This window comes from Rhinatrema bivittatum, chromosome 1 (genome assembly GCF_901001135.1).
Source record: "Rhinatrema bivittatum chromosome 1, aRhiBiv1.1, whole genome shotgun sequence".
NCBI classification, from domain to species: domain Eukaryota; kingdom Metazoa; phylum Chordata; class Amphibia; order Gymnophiona; family Rhinatrematidae; genus Rhinatrema; species Rhinatrema bivittatum.
Window position 1 is genome coordinate 524,354,884 of NC_042615.1, and position 13,180 is coordinate 524,368,063.

The 13,180-nt window shown below is 44.6% G+C and overlaps 1 protein-coding gene across 2 annotated transcripts in view; it reads left to right on the top strand.

The window, feature by feature from the left end:
* DMRT1 (doublesex and mab-3 related transcription factor 1) overlaps positions 1-13,180 on the top strand; it is a 322,036-nt gene that overhangs the window by 218,590 nt on the left and 90,266 nt on the right. The window contains exon 4 of one of the 2 annotated variants that reach the window (XM_029613177.1): positions 2,783-2,954. In XM_029613177.1, coding sequence (XP_029469037.1) covers positions 2,783-2,954 — 172 coding nt within the window. The remainder of the gene's footprint in view (positions 1-2,782; positions 2,955-13,180) is intronic. The other variant, XM_029613183.1, reaches the window with a different exon arrangement.

Below are 13,180 nucleotides of genomic sequence, written 5' to 3' on the forward strand. Positions count from 1 at the left end.
CACAGGGAAGGGGAGCAGCACAACGGGAGCTTGAGGGAAGGTGGGAGACATAGATGGGGAAGGGAAGGAAGAGACAGAAGAGGCACAAAGGAGACAGGGACACAGGAGGAAAGGAGACAGAGAAAGAGGAAGGCACTGGGGAGGAGAGGGAAGGAGGAGGGAGAGAAAGACGAGCATGGGGAAGGGACTGGAGGCAGGAGGGCAGCAGAAGAGAGGAGTGCACAGAAGAGGGAGAGGGCATATTGAGAGACAGGTGGCACAAGGGAGACAGATGAAAGGCTGGGAAGGTTTTAAGGAAAGGGAGCGTGAACTACCTGTGTCTGAGAGAGGAGGCTGTATGTTTGGGAGTGTGTATGAGAGAGGAGGCTGTGTGTTTGGGAGTGTGCATGTGTGTATGAGGGAGGAGGCTGTGTATATGAGAGAGGAGGTTGTGCATTTGGAAGTGTACTTGTGTAGATAAAAGAGGAGGATGTGTGTTTGGGAGTGTAAATGTGTGTATATAACTACCTGTGTCTGAGGGAGGAGGCTGTGTGTATGAGGGAGGAGGCTGTGTGGGAGTGTGCATGTGTGTATGAGGGAGGAGGCTGTGTATATGAGAAAGGTTGTGCATTTGAAAGAGTACATGTGTAGATAAAAGAGGAGGCTGTGTGTTTGGGAGTGTGAGTGTGTGTGAATAACAGATGTGTATATAGATGTGTATTAGAAAGGCTTTAGTTGTGATAGAGAGCAAAACTGAGATAGAGGCTGTGTTTGAGGATAGTTGAAATAACATTTTATAAAACTAAGTACATAGAGGGGGTGCTTGAAAGCCAATGAATGGATCAACAACTAAGAGTTGTCCAGTAGTCTGAAACCTCTCCCACCCCACCTCCCCTTCCAAAACATGAAGTTTAGTGGGGTGTCCATTCATGGTCCATAGAAGCTGGTCACCTTATCTCCATCTATCAAGAGCCACACTTTTCCTCAGTCACTCCCTCCTCCTCCTCCTCCCTCCTTCCCTCTGCCACTGGAAACTGCCACAAGGCAGCCATGATACCTACACAAATATTTTTGGGTGGGAGTGGGGCATAACAAAAATAATAGGGACGTGTGAAAGAAAAATCATAGAAATAGTTACAAAAATTATTTGTCAGTAAAATTCAGAGGGGAAGTTTTGGGTTGGGGACACAAATGACCCCGCTTGCTCTCCTCTGCAAACACCGATTAAGACAATAATGTGGGGACAATAAAAAGAGAGCCAAGCTGACTGCTTCCATGGCTGTCCCTCTCTCTGTATTACACTCAAACAACACTCTTCCTTTATATACTAGGAGTGTGCTGCGAGTAGAGCAGAAGGTGGGACTGCCATGGGGACAATCTACTGTGCTTAACTCTCGATGATGCTGCGTTGCTGTGCTCAGGGCTGGCTTTTCGGCTGTGCGATCTGCGCAGTCGCACAGGGTGCCAAGCCCTGGAGGGGCTGCTGTGCTCGAAGCCTTCTTCCGATAGGGCCTGTTGGGTGAAGAAGAGTTGCTGCCTAGTGCTTCCTCTTCCTCTGTGGCCCCGTGAGGTTGAAGTGCCGCTACTGCTACCCCTGCTAAAAACTTCTAAATGTTACACCCTGCGGCCTGCGCCTCTCTCTCCCCCGCATGGTTTCACTGTATGCAGGAGAGAGAGAGAGAGATGCTGGCTACAAGAAGCAGGATTTAGAAGTGGTGGACTCTTCTTTCCTGTGAGTAGGGGGCAGCAGTGGAAGTTCTTCGACACCCCCCCCCCCCTCTCCCAGTGGGTTACAGAAGGGGGTTTGGCACTTGGCAGCAACTTTTCTTCACCCCCATGGGACCTATTAGAAGAGGAACCACAACTCTTCCTCAGCAGGGGCTTAGGTTGGGGAAGTAATGGAAAGTAAGAGTGAGGAAAGGAGGATGGAAAGTGTGTGAAGCAGAAGGGGTGGAAGGTAAGAGCGAGGAAGGTATGGGGTGGGATGGAAGGAGGAGGGACAGGGATGAAAGGTGTGAGGAGGCATGGATAGAAGTTAAGAGCAAGGCTATAAGCTGTGGAATGAGTGAAACTGGTATTTTTCACTGGGGGTGGGGGTTGCCAAATTATTATTTTATTTTATTTTTTTTGCACAGGGTGCCAGTTATCCTACAGCCAGCCTTGGCTGCGCTTGTTCTGGGGCCTTCACTTGTTGTCAGGAGATCTGGTAGGAAACTGGGAGGCAGGAGAAGCACAGACAGGAATTTTGCTGCGTGTACGCATTCCAGCTCGTCCTTCTTAGTCTGACGACAGTGAAGTTCCAAGCAATTCATTGGGTGGACCTCGGGGCCCCTTTTCAAACCCACGCCCCCCCCCCCCACCTTTGCTCAAAATGTAGTTCGCCTCTGTGAATTTTATTTGCAAGTTAACACCTATAGTACTAATATGAGACTTAAGTGTAGCTGAAGGCGAATGTCATGATTATGTGATGAAAAAAGACAAAACAGATTATTCTCTTTGGTATTTTTTTTTCCATAAATAGATTTAATTCTCTATTAAAACAACTCATAGACTGCGAACAGGAAACATACCTAGAAAAGCGTACAGTAACTTTGATGAGACCCAAATCTTCATGGAACGGCTGCATTTGGTGTACTCCTTAGTAATGCAATGCATTTTGGAGGGTCTGAGGCAATGCTTGTGGATATTTACTGGCTGAAGCCAGGAAATGAAATTGCTTCACCCGAATTTCCTCTGGGTTGAAGAGTTTTAATCTGTCTGCTTTAACCTCCTTGCTGTTCTTATTTGTTTCTGTTTTAAACAGATGAAGAATGCTGAGAACCGTCTCCCTGGCCATACGGTGAGTTCCCAGTACAGGATGCACTCCTATTACCCGGCGGCCTCCTACCTAGGGCAGGGCGTTGGAGCCACTGCTTGTGTGTCGCAGATCTTCCCTTTTGAGGAGAGCCCACCATATTCAGAAGCAAAGGCAAGCGGTAGGTCCTCAGAGAACTCAGGGTACCCTACCTACAGCTGGTGGGGAATATTTTCACCAATATTACTGCCAAGTTTTGACACAGCAATGCTGAAGGGTATCTGTGTGCATAGGTGGAAGAGAGGTTACACACCACTGGGGGAAGGCTCAAAACAGAGACCATAGATGTGATGAAGATAGAGTTACACGTGTGCATCTCTTTCATGCTTTATGTGCTTTGTAAAAAAGGTGAGGCCAGGGTAGGTAGGATAACTATATCACAGAGATCACTATGTTTCTCCGTCAACAAGCAGGGCTGAAATAGCCATGACATATGGGTGATATCATCTGATGGTGCTGAGTGGAACCTTCTCTTCTAGCTCATAGAGCTTTTGCTTTTCTGAACATGTGCAGGAGTTCCCGCACGCACTGCCTAGTGAGTCCCTCAGCGTTTTTTGGTCCGAGCTTCCGCACAGACGATTAAACCCTCTCTCTGTGTGGTACTTTGTAGTTTCTTTTCTTCTTCAAACTTACTTTGAGTTGCCTTGCTCGCTCGGCAGCCCCTCAACACCACTTTCCAGTGCTACCAAAAATAAAGTAAAAAGAACAATTTTCTACAAAAAGTATAAGGAATGTTCAGCTCCAAGAAGATAACTTCTAATGGCTTATAAGACTGTATGTGTGGCCGAAAAATGTCCATCACTGATGACCACGATATTTGTTACAAATGCTTGGGGCCAGACCACAACAATGCCAATTGCAGTGACTGTGGCTGGAAGTTATCAAGGTCCCAGAGGAACAGGGTCTGGAAGATGGAAGAATTTTGCAGGTCTGTGAAAAGATGGAGTTGTTCCTCCTCACAGAGCAGGGCCCCCTCGGGCTCCCTCTGTGCTGAGTTTGAGCAGGAACTCCTCAAGCAATACTTCTTCTTCAGTGGTGCCATTTTCCAGATCCACCACTCTGCAAGGGTCAATCATGACGTGAAAATGTCACAAACAAGGGTCAGTAAGCCTTCTTTGCATGTTCTGCAGGGCTTATCGACGCACAAGAAAAAGAATCATGTGTCAGAGTCATGGTGCAGCTGGTGCTTTGATCGGCATACTTGGCACCACTGACTCATTGGGTCTCAATGCCATTGATGCAGCAGCCCCTGGCACCATTAAAGTATTAGCCATTGGTACCATTGATGCAACAACCCTTGGCATCGTCTATGCTTCAGGCCCTCAGCGCCATTTACTTACTTACTTACAATTGACACACAAGCACTCAATGCCATTGACCCACTGGGCCTCAGCTCCTACATTCCTGTAGACACAACAACCCTCAAGTCAGCCAACATAGCCATTTGTTCCGTCAATACACTCAGCCTCAAAACCATCAGCACTCTGCATCTCGGCACACTCAGAACACCATTCCGTGGACCCGTTAGTGTAATTGACACACTTGAGGTGTGGACAGTCTTTGAGGGGCCCTGAGGGTGATTCATTGCACTTACCTTCCTCCATATTGATGTCCTTATTCCCATCCCATCCCCTCAATTGGAGATGCTATTTGATATTCTCTATTGTGCCTCTGGTTTCCATGTGTAGCCCAGTGCAGTTGATCCAGGAGGGGACTCCTGGAGTCCTCTAGGATGAATGATTTGGGAGTTCTCAGGATGATGGCTCTATACTGGTTTCAGAGGAGGATGTCTCTTCTCCAACTCCTGGTCGAGGACGCAACAGCTTATAGACCAGATAGCAGAATTGGTAAAGACTTTATTTGCTTCATTGGAAGCAAGTGACAAAGAGGGCACCCTTCAACTTCTCCTATTCTGAGTGGCAAAAGTATTCACTCAAAAGGGAGTCCTTCTCCCCTCCATACTTCGGGAGCTTGTATCAAAGGTCCCACTGGTGGGATATAGCCCCCAACCGTCCATCTCTGTGGAGGAATCTTGCCAGTGTGAGGAAGAAGCACGGACACCATTGTCTGGAGCATCCCCTGGGAATATTCCCCTCTGAGATGACTGAAAGTCCAGTCCCAATCACCTTCATCATCATTGAGTTTCGAGGAATGGTCTAAGGGGATTCCCTCAGACCCTCTACGATCCAGCAGAGCATTCTTCATCACTAGAAGACCTCCCATACTTTAAATTTGTGGACAAGCTGGGTAAAGTCAAAGATCCTCATACTGAGGTTTTCAGCCTTCTCCAGATACTGGAAACTCTGTCTGAGGCTGCAGCAATTCTGGTTCATTCGATCCTACAGGATTTACAAATGAAAATTAAGGAGAGCCCAGCCTCCTGTCTCCCAGTATCCAGGAAACTGGACTTGAAATATAGAGTGCACTAAGCCCCAGGGTTTGGAGTAGTTCAGCTACAGTATCAGTCAGTAGTAGTGGAGTCAAAATGAGCCTAAAAGACTAGAATCTTCTCCACCATCCTCCAGGTAAGGACCATATTGTTGGACAGTTTTGAATAGAAGGTCTTCCAGAACTTGATGCTCAATGCCTGCCTCACAGCCCACCTGTTCTATATGTGTAACTCCTCACTGAGGAAACCATGGGCCCCTCTCAAATCCACGGACTTAAGATATTTGAACTTTCCATACAGTTCTTAAGTCCCTCTCTCTCTGAATTCCAAGATTACCTCTTGGGGAGTGGATGGGTGGGAAGAAACATCTCTCCAAGACCCTGATGGTTGTTAGGACAGTGTGTATACAGTAGTAATAATCACACTGGAAGATGATTGTGGTTTCCAACTTAACTTTACTGACAATTATTGGTGGGATAGTGAAAATAACTATTTACAACTCTGTATGCATTTACATATTTTGCTCTTCAATAAATCTGTGACTTTCTTAACTCTTAATGCATCTTTTCTTTCATCTTTTCACCTAAATTGCAGTCCTGATCCTTGCCAATGGTAGAGGTAATTTAGAAATTCCTTCCCAAATGTAAGGATTCAGGCTTCTCTAATCCAATTCAGATGATATAATTTAAAGTTCCATAAGCGATACCTTTGTCCAGATAAATAAAATGTACTCCTTACTTCCAACTTCAATCTCCTCTCTTCACTATCCAAGTGATAGCATAGTGGTTAACATTGAATAGGTGCCATGGGTCTTTTCTGTAGTTCAGCTTCTCCTCCTCCCAGGAATGAATGAAGATTCATTCCTTCAGTGACCTTCATAGGTCAATGAGCCTCTCAGGTTGAGAGGCTCCTACTCTTCTTTGAGGTGATAGTACTGAGTCCTGGTGCCCTTGGGAACTCAGGCAGAGGGTAAAAATAAACCAGTTTCCAAAAGGTAAACCAACATGAAGGAAAGAAGAGTGGCTAGAGCTTCTTCCTTAAAAACAAAAGGGGTTAAAGATCGGAATTTTCAAAATGGGAGAAAGCCACAGGTGAAGTTTCTTTCCAAGAAACACAAAGGTCATTTTCTCAGAACAAAACAAACAGAGGAGCAAGAACTTGCCTTCTCAAAGGGCTAACTAAAAATCCACACCTACATAATGGTGCCTTGGGTTTTGATAAGCTAGGACTCTGCCATAATATTCTCCCACATGGGGGCACTAGAAACCTTTGTACTCTACCCACTTAATTAATTGGTATGTTCCTTTAGCAGAGACTCAGTAGAACTCTATACACATGATACAGTACTTTTGTATCAACAAATTGAAACTTCTGGTACAGTTGCTGGACAGAGAGCAGGAAAGCTATAAACAGGCTCTTCTAGATTCAGAGGAATGCGAAAGTCATCTCCTCTACTTAATGTACGAATCATTTGATACTGTAGCGTGATCTTTTGCAGTGGTCATCAGAGCATACCGTATGGCTTGGTTGAGAGCCAGCAGCTTGCGTGAAGATGTGTATGACAAGTTGGCCAATGTGCCTTGTTTGGAGAACAACCTCTTCGGAGACAAGTTCAGGGAAACAATCACCCAAAGTAAGGAGCAGCATGTCACAGTTCAGTCCCTTTTGAAGGATCCAAACAACAGTCTTCTTCTAAGCATCCTTACTTCTTTTTTAAACGCTCCTTCCTTCAGAGATACCCTTTCTACCAATTTCAGTGTTATCTTGCACCACCTGTACTACCACAACAGCAGATTCCAGCACGCAGATGTCAATGTAAGAGATATCAGCCACAGGTGCCATAACATATGTTGTAACCTAGCACAACAGATTCGATATAGACAGGCTATAAAATATGTAAAAATAAACAGATAATAAACAACAGACTCTGCCTAAACCTAGACTTAGTTTTTAATGGAACTCGATCCTCAGGCTATGACCCCTATGATAATGGGGAGGACTCACCTTTTCCTAGAACAGCAATGGAAGATTACCAAGGACTGGTGGGTCCTCAAAATTGTGGAGTCTAGTTAACATTTGCTCTTCTCCCGTCCTCTAATGCTACACCAGTGTTTGGTCTTGTAAACAGTGGAATGAGTGGTGGTGTATTATGTCATAGAACACACAAGCACAAATTTGTAAAAGCAAATACTTGCTTTACTAAATATTAATATTGTAAATATCAGCAAAAGCAAAAAGGTATTGCAGCAAATATTGTATAAATCAGTAAAAGTAAATAATATTGCTAATAAAATTATGCATAAAGATTTGTACAAAGATACTTCCCTCACAGTCCTCTTTTGTGAGTTAATGTATCTGGGAAAATTGGGAGACCACAGGCTCGAAGAATCACCATGAAATGGCTAAGGTGCTTTTTCTCTGATGATCTGCTGGACACTGTCATTTGCAATTCCCTTATACTCTCATTTCTAGCTCTAGTTCAGGTTGTGCAAATTCAGTTATTCAATTTAGAATTCACAGTTTCAGCAAGTTCATGCCCTAACCTGTGGATTTGCTAGGAAATACCCTGTTGCTGCTTGACTCCCAGACAGTTTAGGCATTGGCCTTATCAGGTATACAGAAGTTTTCCTGTTTCTTTTCTGGCTTGTCACTAAATAGACTAAGGAGAAAAAAATAGCATGTGATACTATCATGTTTTAAAAAGTCTAATGATAAGCTCTGTGAAATATATTAATCCACATTTATTCATTCATTGGTAATTATCTTTGTTCCACTATTCCCACCTGCCGCATAACAAAATTCTTCAAGTAAGCTAATTAACTATCTGTTGTTCTTCACAGGTCTTCAATATGGATCTGTCTCTTGCAACCTAGCTTTGACTTGAGGTGGACTTACTTCTCAGTCAGTGGGTGATAGAACATGTCCTTCCCAAAGAACTTAGCAAGGATTCTACTCCCACTTTCCTTATCCCCAAGAAGTCAGGAGGATTCAGAATCATCCTGGATTTATGAAGACTAAACAAGAGTCTGTTAAAGGAAAAGTTCAAAATGAACTCCCTTCACGCTGTCCTGCCTTTTATTCAAGTGGGACACTGTATATGCATCTTGGGTCTTAAAGCTGCTTATGCTCATATACCCATCCATCACGCTCATTGGAAATACTTCCATTTTGTAGTAGATTCCTCTCAATACCAATATAAAGTCTTCCCTTTCTGGCTGTATGCGGCCCTGAGGGACTTCACAAAATGCCTAGTGGTAGCAGCAGTGGACCTTCGTCACCAGAGAATTTATGTCTTTCCTTATGGATAACTGGCTAGTGACGACACCTTCTCAAGCAAGGGTTGGACTCCCTGCAGTAGACAAGCCATCTACTTCAGTTCTAGGGTTAAAAATCCACTTCACATTGTTCCTACCCACAAAATCAAGTTCATTGGGACATGGATAGATTCCTTGGAGGAGAAAGTGTTCCTTCTGTCAGAGTGGGCATTCTGCCCTCGAACCTTGATATGGAACCTACTACCATGGGATCAAGTCCCAGCCTGAGAAGTACTGGTTATCCTGGGGCATATGGCAGCAGCGGTGCATGTTGTTCCAGTGACCCACCTCAACATGAGGATTCTCCAGTGGAGCCTTCATGCTCAGTGAGATCAGTAGCTTCAGTGCTTCTCACACCCTGTGAGGGTTAACACAGATATTAAAGAGGTCTCTACAGTGGTGGCTAGACCCAAATGCTCTGGAAATAGATACTCCTGTTTGGCTTCTACCTCATCAAGTAACACTGGCAATGGACGTGTCCACCAGAGGGTTTCTTCCGAACCCAAGGGTTCTGGTTGACAACAGAATATCTTTCTGGAGTTATGAACAATCAGACATGCATTGAATGTTTGGGGAAAGAGAATTCTGATCCAAACTGACAACCAATTAACACTGTTCTACATGAACAAACAAGGGGGCACAGAGTTGTGGACCCTCTGCCAAGAATCTCTAAGAATTTGGGAGTGAGCTTTTAGCCACAGAACCTTCCTAGAAGTAACCAACCTTCCTGGGAATTCCAACATGCTAGTGGATCACCTCAGTAGAGTTTTTCACTCCTACAAGTTATCTCTAGACTAAAGAGTAGCAGACAGGTTGTTCAACCTCTGAAGTCACCCGTCAATCAACTTGTTTGCATCAGAGGACAACAGGAAAGTCACAAAATTGTGTTACATTCTTCAAAGTAAGTTCAGATCCACTACGAATGCTTTTCTACTTAGCTGGGATGCAGATCTGATGTATGCCATTCCTCCACTCCAGTTGGTGACAAGAACTGTGCAGAAAGTACTCAAGGACCAGGAGTGCCTTATCCTTATTGCTCTAACATGGCCTAGACAAGTGTGATTCTTTAATCTTATCAGGTTGTCAGTCAGCCCTCTGAGATCCAATTTGACTTTGCTAACTCAAGAGGTGGGACATCTGTGTCATTCAAGCCTGCTTACTCTCGACAGCATGGATGTTGAGCACTCATTAGTCTCATCATTGTCACTGTCCAAGGAAGATGAAGTTATGATTTCAGTCAGGAAGCCTTCCACTAGAAGAGCTTCCAGTTTTAAACAGGAAAAAATGTCATCTTGGTGTCAGGCAGGCTTCCTGAACCTGCTTGCCTGCTCTCCCAAGGATTTGTTTCAGTACTTATTCTCCTTCTCTTCATCAGGGTTCAGTACATTCATCAATCAAGATGCATCTCAGTGCTGTTGCAACTTATCATGTTCAAGTGTGGCAAATCAATTTCCATACATTCTCTGAATTTGAAATTCATGAGAGGCTTATGGCATACAAAACCTCTGATTGTCAAGCCACTGATGCCATGGGAGCCCAGTATCATCTTGGCACAGCTAATGAAGCCACCTTATAAATCATTAGAGTTGGCTTCCTTAAAGTTTCTCATCTGGAAAGTAGAGTTGCTAGTCTCCATCACATCAACTAGAAGAGTCAGTGAGCTTCAGGCATAGTTCCTTACTCTCCGTACTTGCAGTTTTTCCCAATAGAGTGGTGCTCCATGCTCACCCCAAGTTTCTACGAAAAGTAGTTTTGGCTTTTCAACTGAATCACGTCATTGTGTTGGCCATGTTCTTTCTGAGACTTCATGCACATAAAGGGAAGACAGACCTAAATTCACTGGACTGTAAAAGGACTTTAGCCTATTATCTAAAGAGAACTCAACCACATCATCAGGTTTCTCAACTTTTTGTCTCGTACAGTCCTAACAGACTGGGAATACTGATTGCTTAGCGTACGAAACTAGGAGATTGTCACACACATTGCTGTGCTCTGGCTGGCATAGAGATCACAGACTCTGTCAAGGCTCATTAAGTAAGAGCCATGCCTACATCAGTGGCCTCCCTTAAGAGCCTTTCCAATTGAAGGCATTTGCAGAGCTAGATAATCTATCAAGCATGAAAATAACTTTGGGGAAGCAGGTTTGTGACGCCTGTTCACCCAGTAGTCCACTCTCTTTGGGGTGGGATGAGGGAGTGAGGGCTGGGTTGCTTTTTCATTAAGTGTTCTGCCACGCAGTCCTCAGCTCCACGTGTCATAGCCAATTCAGCCCTGCTTGACAATGGAGAAAACAAGTTTCCTTACCATAAATGGAGTTCTCCGTAAAACCCAGGATGAATTAGCTAAGGATAATACTTATCTACTTCCCTGGAGAGATGACTTCCTGTTAAAGCTAAGCTCTGCAATCAACTGAGAGGCTCATAAGGAAGCGCATGTGCGGGAATGCCAATGCATGTTCAGTAGAACAAAAGCATTGTGAGTTAGGAGAGAAGGGATCATTAGATGCTGTTGGATAATATCAACCACATGTCATGGCTAATTCATCCTGCTGCCTATGGAGAACCCTGTTTGCAGTAAGCAAACATGCTTTGTTTAGCTAGAAAAATGTAAGAGAAAAACAAACTTTCAGCAGTGTGGATTGTCTTGTATATTAGTAGCATTGGACCATCTTAATATCAAAGTCATATTTTGATAATGGACAGTAACTTTGTCATGAATCTACCCACTTTCTGTTTGTTATCCATTATTACACTTTGGGGCCTATGCAATAAAGCTCAAGCAAAAAAATGTTTTAGCATGCATGTCTGTAAAATTTAATTTGCACACTAAAACAGCACTTTACATGCTGTACAAAACCTTTTAGCATATAGACACTAAAGCATTGTTTCTAGAGCATATACGATGTAATAGCATGGATGATAATCCAAAGAAATCATAGCTTGCACATTACTGTGAAATAGTGCCTCCAGCCTGTAGGTAGTGCTGGGAGGGGCCAGCACTACCTACAGGTTGTGCAGTCCTAGTTTTATGCCCTTCTTTTCCTCCCAGCAGCTGTCTTGTTCCTGATTGGCCTAGTGATGGACTAATGGGATTAGCTATGTCTACCTCACTTTGGGTAGGCCCCACCACTGGTTCATGGGATTGTCATTGTTTTCCCTGGCCTTTCTTCCTATCCATAGGAGCCAAAAATATCTGAGTATTTAATATGCAAAAAATGACTTAGAGATCTGCAGGCTGGTGAGTGGTTAAGATACCCAGGTAACTTTACACAGATGTTCAGAAGCACTTAGCTAGATACCTGGCTAACATTACCGGGGTAAATTTAGGACAGTATTTTCTCAAACTTACTCAGCTGAATTTATCCAAATAGTGTTGAACATCAGCATCCAACACCCCTCTCTCTCTCTCTCCTCCACCTCCTGATCAGCATCATCCTTTCTCTCCATTCTCTCCAACCCAGGAGTATCCATCCTTCTTTCTATTTCTCTCCTTTCTGCTAGCAGCAGCTCCAGGTTCTGGCACAGGCTATGCTCATAGAGCTCTTCCTGTCTCCTGCAGAGAAACTCTTGCATGCTGTATGGACTGGCTTTCAGGTTCCGCCTCTGGCTAACGACATTGGTGCTTCTGGACCTGTGTCTCTGCCAGGGCCAGGGAACAACCCACTAGAGCATCTGGATGGGTGAAAGTATGGCACCCTTTTAGCCTGTTTTGCCCGAGAAAGGTGCTCCATTCACTCTGCCCATCTCCCAGCCCTCTCTTAGCTTGACTACTGAATGGAAATCGAGAAACTTTGGTGCCGTCAAAATTTGATGCCCTTGGCTTCGTCTACGTACATATCCGGGCCCGGTTGAATACTGTAGCACAGAATCGAGCAGTTTATTGGTGTAACCCGGGCACCTTTCCAGGATACCAGTAAGCCATGGGATCAATAGGTTAGTGCACTTAGAGAAAGATAATTAGAGGAAGGATTCATTCATTGGCAGCCCTCCCATTGCAGGGCTGTAATGGATATCTCCTGCAGGAGGTTTTATAGCAGAGCTCTGGAGAGGGCTCTGGGGGCAGTCTGAGTTGAAGATTTGAGAGGAAGTTTGGAGTTTTTCCTGTGTTACATTTTGGGCCTATCTGGAGCCTTGGAATCCATCTGAGATCCTCCAGGGTGGGTCTGGGCTCTTTTGTTGTGCTCTCCTTCAGAGGGTGTCCAGGGAATAAGTTTGGATTTTGGACACTTTGCTTGGTAGGAACCCTTCTGAACTCCTGGGCCTTTCCGAGACTCAGGGACTGGGGAGCCCTGAGTTGAAGGCACCCAGGGATAGGGAAGACCTGCCCCTGAAGTGATGGTAACCTACTGCAGGGATCTCTGGTGTTATTTTACTTTTTTGGGAAGATACACAAAGTTGATTTTCATGACCTGGGAGGAAGCATTTTCTGCCCATCTGTGGCCCTGTGAAAACTGCAGGTCCATTCAGGATTCCTTCCATCAGGGAACCCAGCGAGACCAAGGACATCCAGCTGTGAGTAAGAACTCATCTGTAATTGGAGGACACCCAATCAGAGTCTTCAAGAACCCCTGGGGAGAAGAGAGAAAATTTACTCGTGTGTAAAGTCAGATTTTTGCCACCTGGGAAGAGTTTCTTGCCCACCAAA